At 33.9% G+C, this 18,566-nt stretch overlaps 1 protein-coding gene across 8 annotated transcripts in view; it reads left to right on the forward strand.

Annotated features, from left to right (window-relative positions):
• KDM4C (lysine demethylase 4C) overlaps window positions 1-18,566 on the forward strand; it is a 247,931-nt gene that overhangs the window by 24,729 nt on the left and 204,636 nt on the right. For all 8 annotated transcript variants that reach the window (XR_005978292.2, XR_012052985.1, XR_012052986.1 and 5 more), the window contains 2 exons: window positions 7,737-7,930; window positions 15,908-15,957. Coding sequence is in view for 5 of the 8 variants with exons in the window: in XM_030259016.4 (XP_030114876.3) it covers window positions 7,737-7,930; window positions 15,908-15,957 (244 nt within the window). In the remaining 3 variants the exon portion in view is untranslated. The remainder of the gene's footprint in view (window positions 1-7,736; window positions 7,931-15,907; window positions 15,958-18,566) is intronic.

Below are 18,566 nucleotides of genomic sequence, written 5' to 3' on the forward strand. Positions count from 1 at the left end.
AGCCGTACTTCATGCTTGGAATGTCTGCAGTTTCCTGGAAATGTACTTACTGTTTACCTTTTAGGAAATCAATAATTTCCTGAGGAAATTATTTTTCCTGGTTACTTGCCAAGATCTCCATGGATAATAAAGGGACTTTTAAAACAGATTTCATTATCAAGAATTACAAGTATCCATTGATATAAATTAGGCTATGTAAGGAAGACAGGAACTAGATTACTAAAGGATTATTTCAATAATGAGACTAAGAGAAGATATATTTCCATTTCAGAAAAGATTTGAGGATTTAAAAACTACAGAACAAACTTGTATGAAAAGAAAGTACCATATGTGAAGTTCTTGGGTTATTTAATGTTCCATGTAACTACCTTTTTCAATAATTAGAAAAAAATGTATGATTTTGTTGTGGCAGATGGTCTGAGGCTCTCCTGGTGTTTCACAATTTCACAGAAGACAAATTCAAGACTGTCCAGAGATAAATACAGTCAGCCAGTATGGCTGAAGGCAATTCAGTTTTTGCACTGAGTTATGTGATCTTTTAATGACAGCTAAGAATGTCCAATGGTATGTCATTTAGAGAAAGCATTTTCAAATCCCCTTGTGTGTCCACATAGCTGCTTTAAGAAATTGTTTAGAAAATAATTGAAGATTCTAATTTGGAATGTTTCTGTGGAGAGACATTCTGGGTGGCTGTTGCTTTGTGAAGACCAAGACAAGACACAGAAAAAGTGTTTCAAGAAACAGAAATTTGCCCTTTTTCTTCTCTAATCTTTCTGTCTTTGTTGTTGGCAGATACTGCTTTATGGTATAACTTTTTACAAATGTATGCTTTTTTTGGATTGTGTTTTTTTTTGTATTGAGTATCTTAGTTTGCTCTTGCATGAACAACATTTCCAAAGAAAAGAGAATGAATGCAATATCCAATTTGAAAGTGTTGATCAGTCAAAGAGAAGGTCAGAGATATCCTTCTTACAGAATTACACTCTTGGAAAGATAAGGAAGGGGGAGGTCAAATAAAAGCAAAGAGGAAAATGAAAAAAGCAGCATTTAGGGACCCTAACTCAGATATTAAATGCATAGGAGAAGGAAACAAAGCACTGAAAGTTGCAGTGACTGGGAAATAAAACATAAAAAGTAGAATAAAGAAACCTTGGTGCCTATAATAAAATGTATACAATTTAAAAATAAATAACTAAGGAGAAATGTGAAAGGAGTTGACATTAAGGAATGTGAACAGACTGAGCACTTAATGTGACAGCCAGGTGCTGGTGTACAGCCCACTTGGTGCATAGAGGAAAAGAAGAGATACACTCTGGTACCAAAGCATTGGTGGGAAAGTTATGATGCTGCTGATCAATATGTTGTCTCTCAGAATAATTTTGCTGCAGTTAATTCTTGGCCAGCAGATGGTGTACTTGCACTGCTAATGAAATATCATGTTGCAGTGCTTGAAGATCGTATTAAGAAGGATCTTTTAGATTTTGTTTGAAATTGGAGATTGTTCTCATGTCTTCATTCAGTTTCCTTCAGGATTGTGATTATTTGGGAAGAGGAGATGAACACAACTCACTGACATTTTGGGCAGCATTCAGGAGAAAGCGTATGGTGGGATTAGTTTGTCATGGCACCTTATTTGCAAGAAACAAAACAAATGCTTACTTTTTATGAAATACATATTGTAGTAAATGGTGTGTTACACTTAAGGTAAATATCTGACACTTAAGATAAATATCAGACAGAATTCCAGGTAAAATCTACTAAGAATCTAAGGAAAATGTGACACATACGCATATGTGGGCCATCGAAATCCATGAGAAATACTGCTGTGCTCTGTAAATCAGTTTAACGGTTTACTGATTACATTTTATTTTCTACTTGGTGTCAATCAATTTTTTATTGAGACATTTGTATCTCAAGCATGATGGAACCTTAATTTGACTATTTAGATAAATTAAAAAACATTATTGTTGTCTGTGAAATCCAGCACCTTGTTGGCTTTGTGCCAGAGAAATTACAGATTTTGTAGTATTTGCTTTTTTAGACCACAGGATGATAAATTCTGAGGGATTTGGAAGATAAGGCAAAATTTTCTAAAGGCTGTGTTACATGAAACAGAAAAAGGCACTGACAAAAAAAAACCCAGAAAAACCCAAAAAGGACCCTTAAAAACCCGAACCCAAATGAAAACAAAGAAATAAAGAAACAAAGCTATAAGTGCATACTTTGAAGTCTAACAGCTGCCATCAATGATCCAATGTTACCCTTGTAGTATTTGGATTATTCCAGAATCTGTTTAAAATGTCTTAATTGTTATTTGACAGCTTTGAACTCAGATTAAGTCTTTACAAATAAGGAAATAATCTGTGAAAACAAGTGTTCTGTGTGCTCTATAAAGCTTTTTAGAAAATAAATTCTATAATTTGAGAAGGTTGAAGGTTTGCTGGAAATATTATTCTTTTATTTGCATTCTAATTGATGTTACATTTAATGACAGCTTTCTAGGAGAGTGTCTGTGTAGGAAAATCTAGAAAAGGCATGATCCTATGTGGACTGACCTAGCTGCTGGGAAGGGGTGGAAATCAACTTGATTTCAAAAGTAGTTCCAAAGAAAAGTGGCTGATTTAAAGTCATAAAACATGTCTGACTTCAGTGCTGACAATGGTATCTGCTATTCTGCAGAGAAAAACCATGTTTGGAAGAAGCATGTGTAAATACTGTTTTGTGTCTCTCTCACCACTCTGCTCAGCTGCTGTCTGAAAGACATGTTTTACATTCATTTTTCTACTCTTAGTTTTATTTCTCCTAACAGGACAATTCCTAATTCCTACCTTGTCCCATGTATAAGGTGTAGGGAGCATACGTATGAGTGTACTCTCAGTCAGTTTGCAGAGGATACTAAGTTGGGTGGGAGTGCTGGAGGGCAGGAAGGCTCTGCAGAGGGATCTGCACAGGCTGGATCATGGCCAAGGCCAGTGGTGTGAGGTACAACAAGGCCAGGGCTGGTCCTGCCCTTGGGTCACAGCAGCCCCAGGCAGTGCCACAGGCTGGGGCAGAGTGGCTGCAGAGCTGCCCACAGGAAAAGGCCCTGGGGGTGCTGGTGACAGCAGCTGAGCATGAGCCAGCAGTGCCCAGGGGGCCAAGAGGGCCAATGGCACCTGGCCTGTGCCAGCAGCAGCGTGGCCAGCAGGAGCAGGGCAGGGATTGTCCCTGTCCTCGGCACTGGTGAGGCCACAATTGTCCAGTTCTGGGCCTCATAATTTGGGAAGGATATTGAGATGCTGGAGTATGTCCAGAGAAGGGCATTGGAGCTGGTGAAGGTTTTGGAGTAAAAGTCCTTTAAGGAGCAGCTGCAGGAGCTGGGGTTGTTTAGCCTGGAGGAAAGGAGGGTGGGGAGGACACCTTACCACTCTCTACAGCTGCTTGAAAGGAGGTTGTAGCCAGATGGGGGTTGGCCTTTTCTCCCAAGTAGCAAGGAACAGGATTAAAGTAAACTGCCTCAAGTTGTGCCAGTGGGAAGATTTACTTTGGATTTTGGGAGAAGCTTTTTCATGGAAAGGAAGTCGTATCCATCTCTGGGGCAGGCTTGCCCTGGGAATTACCTGTGTCACCATCCCTGAACATATTTAAAAGATCTGTAGGTCTGGCGCTTGGGAACATGGTTTAGCCTTGACAAAGTTAAGTTCATGGTGGTTTTGGATGATCTTAAAGGTCTTTTCCAACCTAATTATTCTATTCCTTCTATTCTATAATGTCTTTTTCCTTGATCTACTCATAATTGAGATCAATGTGAGCTGTAATTTAGGTTCTGGTGTGATTTCCAAAGAATCTACTTGCCCACCTTTCAAAAGGGGGCTTAAAAAGCAATGCCTGTATCCTTAGAAATGATGAGAAGTAAAAACGATCTAAGAAGGGAGATTGTATTTCCTAATCTGTGTGTTTATGGTAGAGATTTGGTGCATAGCATTTTTCTTCCTCTGTTTTAATGACATTAAATGTGCAGTAAAAGCCTGGCAGTAGCTTTATTGATGTGACTGCATGGCTATGTGGAGAGAGGAGTGTGTTAGCAAGACAGTTTTTTTCTGTAATGTTTGTTGTGTTCCTTTTCACTCTGTCTCTTAATTAGGTTTTTTACTTCTCTGTATTTTTGGGGTTGGCCATAAGGACTCTTCAATCATAGTTGTGCAACTGATGTCTTGTTCACTGGATTAATACTGAAATGGAGCTGTGACATAATCAAAGGAAAAATTAAACACTGAAAAAGGATTGTATGTAATAATGTATGCATACAGAAATCATGTTCATGATTTCTTTATGAAATCATGAACCATTCATTTCTGGTTTAAATAAAATGAAAAGACTAGCATCATGTTACTTTTGTAAGTATTAAAAAAAATTAATAAAACATTGTTGCTCTTGAAGCCATTTATATTCTTATTTGTAAAGAGATTGGAGCTTTCAACTGTGAATTTCACTTTTTACCAATGTGCTGAGATAAACATTATTCTTTGTGTTTTTGGGAAAATGATGGGTCAACTCTTTGCAAAGTGTGCAGGCACTCAGATGAGAAATGCTTGTCAAGTGTCCCACTTTGTCTCCACATTGCATTAAAAGCAGATGCAAAGGCTGTTGAGAGTAATAAAAACTCTTTATAGTAATTTACATTAAGTTTGAATTACTTCAAAATGAATGAAGATTGGAATAATAGTCTTATGTATAAACTACTATGTACCTTACAATATTTCTCTAAGGAAGTACAAGGTAAGTGTGGTATGTGTAGCAACAACTGTAGTTGGTGATGTGTTTGAGGCCTGTTTGTCATCTTATAGAAGGAAAATCACTGAAAAGTAAAATTTTGCTAGGTATTGGATTGTGTGGTACAGTTGTCAGTGATGGCAGGTATTCTTAAAAGAATTTACCATCAGAATTGTGGATAAATTAGAAACAGAATCTTGACATATTCCTTTGAAATTATTATAATATTCTGGTAGTACTGTGATGTTCTGAGGAGAATAAATATTTTGTATTTTCTTAACATTGACTAGATTATAATGTCTAAATGTATTTGTAAGAAACTACCAGATAGATGTGGTCAAGTAATATATGTACTGCTGTTCTAACAATTGTTATTAAATATAGCATAATCTGCAAAAATATACTTTCAATAAAATATACTTTTAAATAAAATTTGAGAAGTATGGCTATGTATTGACCTATTAAAGTGCACTTTTACAGCTGGGATCTTTTTAGTGTGCATTGCAATTGCTACATCTACAACTGATTATACAACTACTGTAAAAATAAGAATCAATATATAATGTTAAAATCGTATAAGCATTTTACCTAATGTTTTGAATAATAAAAAAAACATCTCTGAGGTAAAGTAACATATTTAATAGTAATTTGTAATAATTACTTGTAACAATCTGGGCATAAATATGAAACTGATTTATTGTTTTAAGTCTAAGGAATTTAGGAGGAATTGAAATTAATCAGTGTGATTTTAGTGTTTTGGCCAGTTTCAGTGAACATTTCCTTCTGAGCTAAGAATCCTTGTCCAAGTCGTTAGGAAAAGGAATTAGCTCATCTGTCTTGAGTGTAGAAGTAGTTACTGTTTATTTGGTATGTTTGGTATTCTGAAGCAAGTTATTTGTTCTAGGATTGATCTCCATGGTAGGAATTGCTTTTGTTTGAGGGTAGATGGCTAAGCGTTTACTTGGTGTCTAGTTGTGATAAAATTTAAAAGTGTGCAAGGATGAATTGTGTTGTTAAAAAAAAAAAAAATCTCTTAGCTATGACCTAATTCTTAGTAGAAGACTAAGATTTTAAGATGTTAGGGTTGCTAGAAGCTTACATGGGTGACATGCTGTGATGGGACAAATGGGTAAAAGAGCCCGTGTTACACAGAAAGATAACACTTCTGTCTGCAGAAACCTTCAAGTGCAAATTACTACAATACTTACACTATTTGGCCACTGTCAGAGTTACTACCTAGGTTAACAGTTCATTTTTACAAGTATTTCTTGTTTTCTTCTAATCCAGTATATGTATCTGTGGCTGAATCATTGCTCTTACTTTGCTGTATTAATTTGTTTTTCTAAATGAACTGCAAAATTTGTAAACAGAGATAAATTTCATGTGATTTAAAAATTAAAATTTGTAAATTAATTTGAGGACTCATTACTTAAAAATTATTGCTTCAAATTTTTTATTTTGCAGGTATATTAATTTGGTGCTGCCAGTTTTTCTATTTGAAAGGTGCAGATTTCATCAGTCTCTATTATTTTGAGTTCAGATTGGTGTTTTTTCTTTTATTAGTATATAAATTTTATTTTTTTTACTTTTTAAGTTTCAAGTGCCTTTTTGTTTCACAAATGCATCAAACCCAAGGCTTCCATTTTAAAAGAAGAAAAAATGCTGTCTGAAATGAAACAATTCTATAAACATTGTTACTCATTTGTAAAATTCCAAATAACTTAGTATTTCTTAATAAGTGAAATAGCCAAAGCCTGTGATTAGAAGTTTTTTTTCAGTGAGAAGTCTCAACTTCATACAGATGTTACCTTCTTGTCTATCAAATCCAGCTGCTTCATTAAATAACATGCTTGACATAAAAATCTCAGAAAACAAATCAAAACTGAGAGTAATAAATTTTCCTGTCTTCTTGCTTTAACCAGTATTCTTACTATTCCAGCTGTCCAACTATTAAATATCATCATACTTAGTCTTAATCGGCTGCATCAGGACTGCAGTCTGCCATCAGTTCATATGCAAGTAAGATTACCAGAACTATAGGTTCAGTGGTTGGGCAGAGCAGCTCATGGTTAAGAGTGTGCTTAGAGGCTGTCTTCCCAATAAAACTTCTCTGAATTGAGTTTTTAATAGTTTTGATTATATTTCTTGGTTTTCTGACGGCTTGAGCACCAGCTAATGTCTTCCCTGGAGGTGCTAATAATTGCTGTTATAATGAAGTCTAATTTTTTCTCTTCAATTTTGTAGCTTTGATCTTGGTTTTACTGTCTCTTACATGCTGTATTACCTGAAATTAGAATTGCAGTTTGCAGTTGAATATGAAGTGCAACAAAAGCTACATATATTGCTTAATGAATGACTTTTAATATAGGAGTTTTATGGGGAATAACATAGGGGAACAGCTTAAATCCCCTGAAATCAATAGATTTCTTCTGTTGTATATTTCTTATGCAGTACAGCATTGTGATTAGAAATACATCTGAAGTAAACATGTTAGTTTTTATACTTTGCAGAGAAATGGTAAATTTACACATGTAAAATAATTTTTTAAACTATTTTTTCTTACTATCTGGTATTACTTTGTAAGTAATAAAAAAGCATAGATAGGTCCTGTAAAAGTTAGTGGCTTCCAGCTATCAACTCATTGAAGGTTTTGTCTGCAGCTATTGTTTCTATTTTTGTGTACCTTTTTGAATGTAGAATGGTGTTTCAATCCATGTTAGATTTGATATAAAATTGTAAATTCGATAGGAACTTTCTATATTCTCTGCTTTGAACATCTCAGACTTATAACCTGATCTAATACTGATTAAGGTCAAGAGAATTTTTCTAGTAACTTGAACTGTCTTCTAAAGTGCTTACAAATAGGTATAAACAGACTATCTTTTGAAAGTCTACATCAAGTGTATATCTTTTGACTGGGACTGTTATATAAAATTGCATTGCTTTATAAGCTTAGTAATATTTTTATTATGTATCTTTTTCAGGGTATTGAGGAGTGGAATATTGCCCATCTTAATACAATATTGGATGTTGTAGGAGAAGACTGTGGAATTGCAATCGAGGGTGTAAATACACCATATCTTTATTTCGGCATGTGGAAAACAACATTTGCATGGCACACTGAAGACATGGATCTCTACAGTATTAATTATCTCCATTTCGGGGAGCCAAAGTCATGGCAAGTTTTTTTTTTTTTTTTTAAAGATGACTTCTGTTTGTTTCAGCTGACTAAACCAAACAGATGGGTTATGATTCCTTCACAGTGGCAAACTTTACTAAGAAGCTAAGATAGTAGTTCAATGAGAGGTTTTTTATAAGCTCATAATACTATAAAATTACACAGATACCTTCTTTTATTTTAAAGGGGAAAGACAGATAAGTACATAAGACTTACTTGAGTTCAACAGAAAAATATTTGAAAGATACAATATGAGAAGCTTAATATGTTGGGAACCCCAAGACTATTTGAGAAACTTTAGAAAGAATTCTTTGAAATCAGTTTTTGATTCTGTTGCCTTTTGGGGCTACCTACCATATTTTGTATTTAACATGCATTTAATTGCTTTTTTGAATCAGAGTCATATTCTGTATAGTTAACTCAGCTGGACTAGTGGGAGGTAAGATTCAGAGCTAAAGGTACTTCCTGCATATGAAACTTCTACTGTCCTTTCTCTGTAATCTTAGATTTTTGGTTAAACAGCCTTAACAGACAATTTAGTTTAATACATTGTGATATACTTGTATCCCAAGTATATAAGACAAATATATTCCTTTTGTTAATAAAATCTCTTTTTTTTTTTTTGTCAGAATATCTGTGAAGAGAGTGTAGAATCCTTAGAAAGATATGCAAAAGATAAGCTATGCATAGTTCTGGCAGTTTCTAGTCATCCAAATGTGGACAGAAAATGTACAGCTTGTAATTCCATAAAATGTCACTTTTTAAAAAATACCCATACAAAATTCAAATACATATGATATATTTATACTGTGAGTGTGGTAAATTGGCCAGATGCTCACTCTTAGATTATTGCCTTATGTTTGCCTGCTTTGCTTATGCAATGGATCTCTTAAGGCAGAGAAGGTGAATACCACCTATTGTAGTAAAGCAGGTCCATGCTTGAAATGGAAATTTTGTACATAGGTATGTGAGGCTGCTTCTTGGATAGAAGTAAACATACAGAAAGTCTCATATCATCAATACGTCAAGAAACCATATCATCGATATCTTTTGAAAAAATGGATGTAAAGATAGGCGATTCCAGAATGTTCCAAGATGATAAGAAAATCGTAAATAATACGATGATTGCATAAATTTGTTTTCTGCTTCTTAGGAATTTTAAAAGTGCTGTTTGAAGAAAAACTCACTGCATATTGTGAAATTCCAAACAGTGGAGAACTTAAACTCTGAAGTCCTTAGATACAATGAGAAGAAGCTGGGAAAGCTTGTTTACTTATTTTTCAGGGAGAGATGAGTCAATAACAGGATAAATGCTAGTTTACAGATACTTGTTTATGCTTCTAATGAATAAAATCATTAAACAGTGACCTCTTCATATTTTGAAGAAATAGTGGTGGATACAAATTCATTTTCTATACCGCATTGACCCGTATTTTTAAGAAATGCAGCATTATAAAAAAGTTTAATGAAAGACAGCTGAAGATTTATTTCATGTTACACATGTGTTTGTTACTGGAGGAATGCTGCAATAATTTATGCAAATTCATTAATCAGTAAAATGTGTTGTTTTAATGTGATATTAGTATAATATTTTCTTCAAGCAAGTGGAATAGGAGCTGAATCTTAAGATATAGATAGTAAAGATATTTTCTAGTCTTTAATTCAACTGATTTGACAATCCTTAGCGAAACAAAATAACTTGACATACATAGCAGTAATACATATTCTTGGATTTTACTGTTTGTACATGTGGTTCTTCAAGAGAGATGCACTGGTCTTTCAGAGAACTAAGATGCAGTCTATTTTCTCTGAATTGTGAAAGGACAGCCATTTCTATCTGAGAGCAACTGTTAGTGGCAAGCCAGCTGAGTCTAACTGCTGTAGCAGTCTTTATAGAATTTGAAGCTTTCTGCAGTGTTTAGGCATAGGTTAACTTGCATTACATCTTATAATTCGCACTTTTACTTCAAGTGTTACACAGAGAAGTCTACAGTTCTGTGATATGTATGCCAATTCCTTCATTGACTGCCTCATATGAAAGGTGGGAAAATTGTGTCTGATAACTTACAAAATTAGGATTACAGCTGTTTAGATGTTTATGTATATATTTGTATATTACATGTGTAACATAATGCATACATTAATTTATAGATTTTTCTTAACTTGTAAAAAATATGCGAAAGAGGAAATACCTTAGAAGAAGGAACTTAAGCTTAAAAGCCCAAAAATAGAATAATACAAGGTCAGAAGAGATTTGGGTATGGTGGGGAAAGATTTGTTGGAAAGAGACTTAAAATTACTTGCTATTAGGCAGGAATTTTTACTGTAGTTTTCTCTTTGCATTATGAGGTGAAAGGTACCTTGAAAATGTTACCTCATTTTATATCTCAATTTCTTAGAAAAAGTTATTATTAGAAAACGTTCTTATTAGCAAAACAAGCCATTGGTGTGATTGATCGTGTGTCTTATTAATTCAGTTATCTCTTGATATTGGTGTATTTTGTAATGGTATTTCTAATCTGCTTACTAATACTAAAAATTCTTTCACATTTGTTGTTAAATACATTTTTAATACTTTTTTTCTATTGTAATTATTGTTTCAGGTGTTTTAAGAGAATTTATTTTAGTTTTTTGTTTTGTGTAATAATTTGATGAATTTTGTCATGTTACGCTATTAAAGTGCTCTTGAAAATTAATGCTTAGCAGAGATCAGATTTTTGTTACTAGTAGAATCATTATGCTATTAATATATGTACTATATCCTTGGTAAAATATGGATAATGCTTCAATTTACATTGTAAGTTTATAAATAAAAAATCTGAATAAGACATTCACATTTTTTGAAAATAATTCTGGTTTATTAAGTATCTGAAAACACGGCTTACTCTTTGTTTTGATAACCTGACTTGTGAACAACATGTGTTGAATTTTTTTGAGTGTTGAGATGATATAAATCTTCTTGAAGAAGAACAATGATGAATATAAGGAAGTTTTTCTTAATCAGGCAGAAAGTAATTATTTTCATGGCACTGTGGGTATTTAAAATATAATAACAGGACAATTTTTCCTATTTTATTTTAAAGAAAAAAAAGATGTGTAGAGAATATATTATTTTATTTTAGAAAGTAGTATTTTAAAATACTGTGCTCGGTTTGTTCACCATTTATATTTGATGGTGGACGCCTGAATTATTTTCTGCATGAAAAACCAGGTTTTACTTTCCATTGAAAGGGGCAATGATATAGGGGCAAAGTATGATATAAATAATAATTTATGTATTAATTCATATGTTTTTTGTAACATTCCAACTGGTCTTTGCTTCCTAGCTTTTCTGAAGACTGAAAATGACAAGAGACAATACATTATGTTAAAAAAACTCTCCTATTTAGTAATGTCTTTCATAAATCACAAAGTGCCTTGCAGGGTTGGTCAGTCATAAAGTAAACAGGAATAAATGCTACAGAAGGAGGAGATAGTTCCATCTTTGTGACCATATCAAGAAAAAGAGACTAGATTGTTAAAGAAAGAATGCTTAGACAACCAAAATTAGATGGATTAGAAGAGTGAGACTGGATCTGACATTTTATTTAGGTTGTAAGAGGAAATAAATCTATTGTGACCATAAAAATAAAGCAGGGATTTAGGTTCAGGAGTTCTATTGGTAATAATAGAGGAATAGGAATCTATTTGTGATTCTGGTGGATATAGGATGGCAAGAAATCTGATCTCTAGGTTGCCTAAAATTTATACTTTGAGCAACCTTACTGTTGCCTCTTGATTGACGTGATTAGAATCTGTTTTTATGGATTTGCCAGTATAGAATGTGTATAAATACCTTTTTATCTTGCTTAATGGGGTGAAAAAATCAGGAAAATGACATAGTTAGTCAGCAGGGGTTGTGGAAATCTTTGAAACATTTCTTGTGAAGGCTTTCAGATTTTGAATCCCAGTAGCAAGGGAAATAATAATGGGATTATGAGTACATAGAATGAAAATGGATGTCATTCTGATATTAGTTTTAGACAAAATCATAGACAAAAAAGGTGAAGAAGGAAAAGCACACTCAGACAGATGGTAACATTGTATAATTTAAGAACAAATATTGCAATAAGGTAAATGGATTTAGAGAGGTTTAGCTAGGTCCTTAGAGGGCCTTCTGGGGAAGGATTAATAGAACTTTCAGTGTAATCAGCAGCTGACAAAAACTAGTCAAAGTCAGGCCAAGTGATGTAAGGTTCAGCATAAGTGGAAGAGTCTTGGTACCTTTGCAAAAGTTGTGCATGGACATGTTTCCTAGTTATGTTCTATGTCTAGGAAACAAAATAGACACAGAAAACTACAGGGAAGTCAAACCTGTATGGCAGAAATAGGACTAAAGCATAAAGCTTCCATTAAGATTAGTCAGTCTTATTGCTGAAAACTGTTATAGAAATTAGAAATACTATGAGTCACAGAGATGACTGTAATCAAATAGAAATTCTAGTTGTGAAATTAAATAGTATAGTGTTTGTCAGCAGCTCAGATGGATTATCATGCTTGAAACAGAGCAATCATTTGCTAGTTTCAATGTTCTTCACAAACTGGAAGAACTTTGATCAGGGATTAGAAGAAAAGGAGAAGTTCTATTTGTTTGGGTTTTTTTTTTTTTGTTTTTCTCTTGTGGAAGAGGATTTTGTTTCATAAAATATTTAGATTGAATAAGAAGGTTTAGATTTTTAGGTGGTAGCAGACTTGTGCATTTTCCATCTCAAAACAAAAAACGTATTAACTTCCTAAATTAAGTTTATGAAACTTAAATTTGCTTATATTTTAAGAAGGTATGTATCAGATTTATATACAATAAAGATGAACAACCTAAATACATAATAAAGAAATCAGTTGCTGATAAAAGGGTCACGTGATTCTGAGCTCAGTGCCTGGAGTTAGATAGCATTGTTTTACTATACTGTGAATGTTGCAAGTTGTCTGTTGCAAATTATAAAACAAATTAATATGGTTCATTTTGGAAAAAAACTGATGATGTTTACTTATAACAACATTTGATGGGATTACAGCTTTTGAATTTTAAAACTACCAATCTGCAGGAAAAATCATCAGCAGTTTTTACCTTGTCTATATATAACATAGGGTTTAGAGAAGTTGTTTGGTTAAGTATTAAGCGTCACACTAAATTTGCTTTTAACTATTATCTCTGCATACACCTGACTTTGGAAGAATGGAGCTCAAATTATTTCATATTCCATTTCTGGTTACTGACATGAGAATGACTGGGTGGATAGAAGAGACTGCTTGTCTGATAATCATCGTGATTAGCTAAGCAGTTTTTGCACAGTAAAGCAACAGTTTGTTGCTTTTGATGTGACTGAGAAGAAGCATTAATTTGAAAAGATATATATAAAAAATTATTAGATGTTAATGGCATAAATTTAATGTTTATTACTTATTTGTAATTAATCTTGTTGCCAGTACCCTTGATTTGCTGAACTAAGACATATTACAGAAGATTTTTATTAACAATACTAGGTAAATATATGTACTACATTTTTTCTGTCCTTGTAGTATGACTATCAGTGAATGGAGACTCTTCTTACTTTACCAAGTATGTCTTTGTGAACTAATAAAATTAACATCTACTTAGCATCATCATTTCTCCTTTTGTCTTTTCTCAACTTTTTGTGTGTTTATTTGCTTGTTACCCAAGAAGACTCTTTTCACCTGTTAGTGATTTACCATTACATTTGCTTTGGACTTGACCTTATTCTATGAGAAGTCAAGCAAATATTAGTGGCTGTTTGGTAATGTGGCTAAAAGAAAGCTGGACAAAACATGAAGATATTTTTCTAAGAGCTGTTAAGTGTTCAGATTCTCACATAAGCTAGCTGTTGAGATTAAGAGTGAATACTTTTTTTTTTCTCTAACTAGGTAATTTCAATTTGGGAGCTTTTTGTTCAATGTAGAGTAGACTAAGAATCCAGCAAGATTCATGTCTTTCACCATGAAAGGCAAGTGCACATCTGCTAAGCTCAGTTTTCTAATAAATGGTATTAGGAACCAAGCCTGAATGGTTCTCAAGAGTGACTTTGGGACTCCTAATGTATCATAGTACAAAGGGTCGTCCGTCTCTATTCCTTTGTCCTTGTCTTAGCTGTGAGGAGCAAGCAATTTCAACAAAGGGAAGAAGTAAAGGATTGAGTAGCAGGTGTTACTGTACAACTCAAGTGAAGACTGTGATGAAAAACACTGACTTGCATTTAATGTATTGTATTTCTTTGTTATTTTAGATTAGCTAAATAAATAGCTGTAGTCAGTTAAATCATGCACTGTCTTTCCAAAAGACTTACAGAGAGCTTAATTGATGTCTGTGTTTTTGTAATATTGACATGTTTATATATACAAATGGAAGCATGTGGCTCCATGTTATTATTAAATTGTATAATGTGCTTTTGAAGGAGTAACATTTTAGGAGGAACACTAGTTCAATTAGAATCACAGCAAAGTATACAGTATCTAGTTTTGAGCCTTTTTGTTAGATGTAAACAGTATCTGTTCATGGTTTACTTACTGGAGTTGTGTATTTGAAGACATACAGTACAGTATACAATGTTATACATAGCATTTTTCTCCAATGGAATGTGAAGGATGGCAAACACATAGTTTAGAGTGGTATGGATACATTGGTGCATGTGTAATATGAAGTGAAAAACAGTGACAAGTACTGTGGAAGTACAAACGGAAAGAAACAAAGTGCATTTTTGTGAGACAGCAAAATTCTGATTAAGACTGCAAACACTGAACATCGTAAACTGAAAGTCTCTTTAATACCATTTGGAATGGGTTGTCAGTGGACACTGACTTATGTAGTGCTCTTCCTTCTATGCAGATATTTCAGTTGTAATAAAGTAAAATTGCAAAATTTTAGTGTGTGTGCAAATAACAACTTGAGGTAATTGGATTTATTGTTTGTTTTTCTGAATGAGTTTTCAAGGCTAATGAATGAAACGTGTTCACAGTGTAGTAAAAGATTATATGTTTGCTTAGTTTAATAATGTACAGCTGAATATACATTTCCTTCTTTTCTAAACCATGTTTTTTTTATTAGAGAAGAATCAATCCAGTGTTATTGCAACATTAAACTGAAACAAAAGCCTATTATATCACATATTAAAGCTGTTAAAGTCAACAATAACTCCTAATTAAAACATACATAAGTCCATGAAGTGCAGTGAATATGTTAATAACAAAGAGAAGCAGAAATGAAATAACTTTTCAACAATTTTCTATTTTTTTTATGCAGTAAGCATTAAAAATATTGTGTTCTCTTGTATTTTTTGGTGAATTGTTGCAGACAGCATGTGGATTGTTTTAAAAAAAATTAGATTATTGTAAGAACAGTGGATTTCTAAGGTATGTACAATTCTGTAAATTTAAGAAAATCTATTTCTTTAATAATTTAAAACTAATTGTAATGATTATACAAGAGCAAGTTTTATTCCACAGCTTTGCTATAGGAAAAAATATAGATATTTAATGCTCATATTTTTCTGTTGAACCCTTGTGTCTTGTGAAGCATGCTGAGATTCAAAGAAATGAAACTTGTATAAATTACTTATTTTACATTTTTTCATTTCATTTAGGAAAATAAAGTGTGTGTTTCTTTTTTAATTATAGTGATGTAATAATATCAAATATTGTCAGTGTATGTGACTTTAAATAATGAATATAACATTTTGGAACTGCATATACAATATTTAAACTAGAAATAAGCGAAGTTTTTTCTCAAACCTCTACCCCCCAAAACCCAATGTCTGTATTTTTTCCTTAGATGTTAGTACATTTTTTTCCTGCGTAATTTCTCAGTCTTTAATCTTTTTGACTTCCATTTAGTTAGATATTTATCATACATGAATGATGACTTTCAGTCATTATGTAGAAATTATGTCTTTAAGCATTTAATCCTTTTCTTTATGTGAATTTTAGGTATGCTGTTCCTCCAGAGCATGGGAAACGCCTTGAAAGACTAGCTCAAGGTAGGATTTCTGATATTTTCATATGTATGGTGTTTGAAGGACAGCCCTTGAAGAAAGCGAGAAACATTGTTCTTGACTTGCCTACTGTTTTATTACTTAATGTGTGACTTTTATGTGTCTACAGTATTATTGCCGTGAGGAATTCTTAAGAATGGAAGTGGTTCTTTGATTTGTTTTTTTTGTGGTTTTTTTTTTTTTTGGCTTGTCTTAGAACTTTATTTTGTAGTGGCACTTACAGCTTGGTGAAACATATGAAAATGAGGCTTAGTATTTTGTTGTTAATTAGATTTTCATTGCTAGTAGTTTTGTCTCCTCTGTGCCCTTGCTCTTTATTGTCCTAGCTTCTTCTCATCAGCAACTTTTTTGAATCTTTTTACCCAAATTTGATACAGAGATAGAAATATTGAAGAGAGATGAGCCTCCAAAAGTTTCATCAGAGTTGATGGTTGGGTAGAGGACAGAGTCCTGGTTGGTGCCTCTGTGAAGGGGTAAGCAGACAAAGTGTAGAAACACTAACTGTTGTTTGTTAGCAGCTTGCGGACTATTGAGCAGGCATATAGATCCACTTTAGCTGAAGCATATACTGGCTTTTGCCATTTAGAGGTGGCAGAAATGTTCGGGAGACGGCGCAGAGATATGGTTGTAAAATTGAGGACTAAGGGATAAAAACCACTAGTCTGTAGAAAGATTTTCACTCAGTAATTTGTTTTCTTTTCAGTAACACTACGCCTCTATTTTTGTCTCTGAATTAAGAGTGCAAATTATGAACATGGGAATAATTAGGGATGTTTCTTGGCATGGCAGCCCATGTTTTATAGCTTGCTAATAACTATTAAAGGATAAAATGGAATGATAAAATGGAGTGCTTAATGAAATGGAATTAGAGGAAAGGAATACTATTGAAAGTTAATAATTAGATCTTGGGCATCAGGACAAAATGATGAAAATTTTGTGTACATTTTGTTTTAATATACATTTTTTTCCTCAGTATATGGGTACATGGCTCTTTTTCTGAGCTATTATAAAACTATTGCAGTTAAAGATGTGAAAGTAAAGACCTGTGAGCTTACAGTCTTAAAAGTGTATCTCAGGAAAACAGATAACCTGAATAATTAAATTTCCTCTTCCTAAATTTTGCCATAGTTTCATTTGAAAAAGCTGTCAGCCATTTTCTTTGCTTTCCACTTTCTTTTCCCAATGTTAAGTATAGAACTCTATACACTGTTTTTCACTGGAAAACAAATTGGAACTTGAAGGCTGGACAATAGACACTGATTTAGGATGATTGAATAATTTAGTTTTACAAAAAAATATAAAAGAGTAAAAGAAGTAAAGAATTAAAATATTTTCAGAGAGAGACACTAAGACTGTTGAAAAACTTGTCTTTTTCTTTTCATAATTGACAGTAAGCTCCAACTTTTTAACAAGGAGAAGTGTGAATAAGGGGAAGGGGATATGGTAAGGACTTGTGATGACTGGCATGGGCACAGTGACTAAAAAGTTATTGTTCGTTGAGACTTCTAGTATATGTAGAAACTCCAAATGAAGCATCTTGTCTGGTTCAAAATAAGCCTAAGGTTTGTTTCACAGTATGCATTCCTTGCTCTCCTTGGTGGTTCTGAAATTTTCATGGAATCCTGATCGAGATTGGAGCACAATGGCACACAAATATGTTAGAGGAGCAGAGGAGCTGCCCCTGGCTTTCAGAATCTTGGAGCAGCAACTATATTAGTCAGAGGAAGACAACTTTTCATGCTGTATGTAAATACTCCTCTATACACAATTCTGACATTTGACAGGAGTAAGGTCTTTGGATAGATAGGCTATGCATGTGATATTTTTTGGCTGCTTTGGCATTTACTGTAGATTTCATATTGCTTGATAATGGCTGTGCAGTGTTCTAAAACCATTCAAGTTTAAATGTGCTGTAGTGAAATTTTTTTTATTTTTAGAGTGAGGGAAAAGGATGGGCAGTTGAAGCAACACTTGTTCACTCATTTAAAAAATGAAGTGGTACTGAGGTATTATCTGTTGCAGACAAAAAAAAGCTCCTCCTTTCCTTGAAGTACCTTGATTTCTGTAGGTATTGGAGTAACCTTTACAAATTCAGGAAGTAGGTGACTTTTGGAGATATATGAAAGAAGAAACTGGCTTGAAGATGCACAGCCCTCTTATTGGTGATGGTGGCCTAAAACCATAATAGAAGTGGTGAGGCACCTGGTCCTGTGACCACCGGGCACGCCACAGGGTCAGGTCCTCAGGAGACGGATAGCACTAAAAGGCTTCCTCTCAGCGGCGGGATGACACTCAGGCGGCGTAGTTTCCAATAGGGTTTGTTGTAGGAAAAGATGGATCAGGGAGCGAGGAGGGACAACCTCTCTGGAAGGGAGCTTGCACTGAGAGCGCCGAGCAGAGGGTGGGGTGATGAATATAACTGTAGCAGGGAAGGAGGGTCAGGGTAGAGAACGGCCAATGAGGGAAGGGTTCAGGGGCGGAGTGGAGGGTGAGTGATGGGGTTACAACCAATGGGGACAAAGGGAAGGAGTGGTCACAGGGAAGGAACCAATGGGGGTACAAAGAACGAAGAACTTTCTAGAATGGGGAATGGT

This window comes from Taeniopygia guttata, chromosome Z (assembly GCF_048771995.1).
Source record: "Taeniopygia guttata chromosome Z, bTaeGut7.mat, whole genome shotgun sequence".
Taxonomy (NCBI): Eukaryota; Metazoa; Chordata; class Aves; order Passeriformes; family Estrildidae; genus Taeniopygia; species Taeniopygia guttata.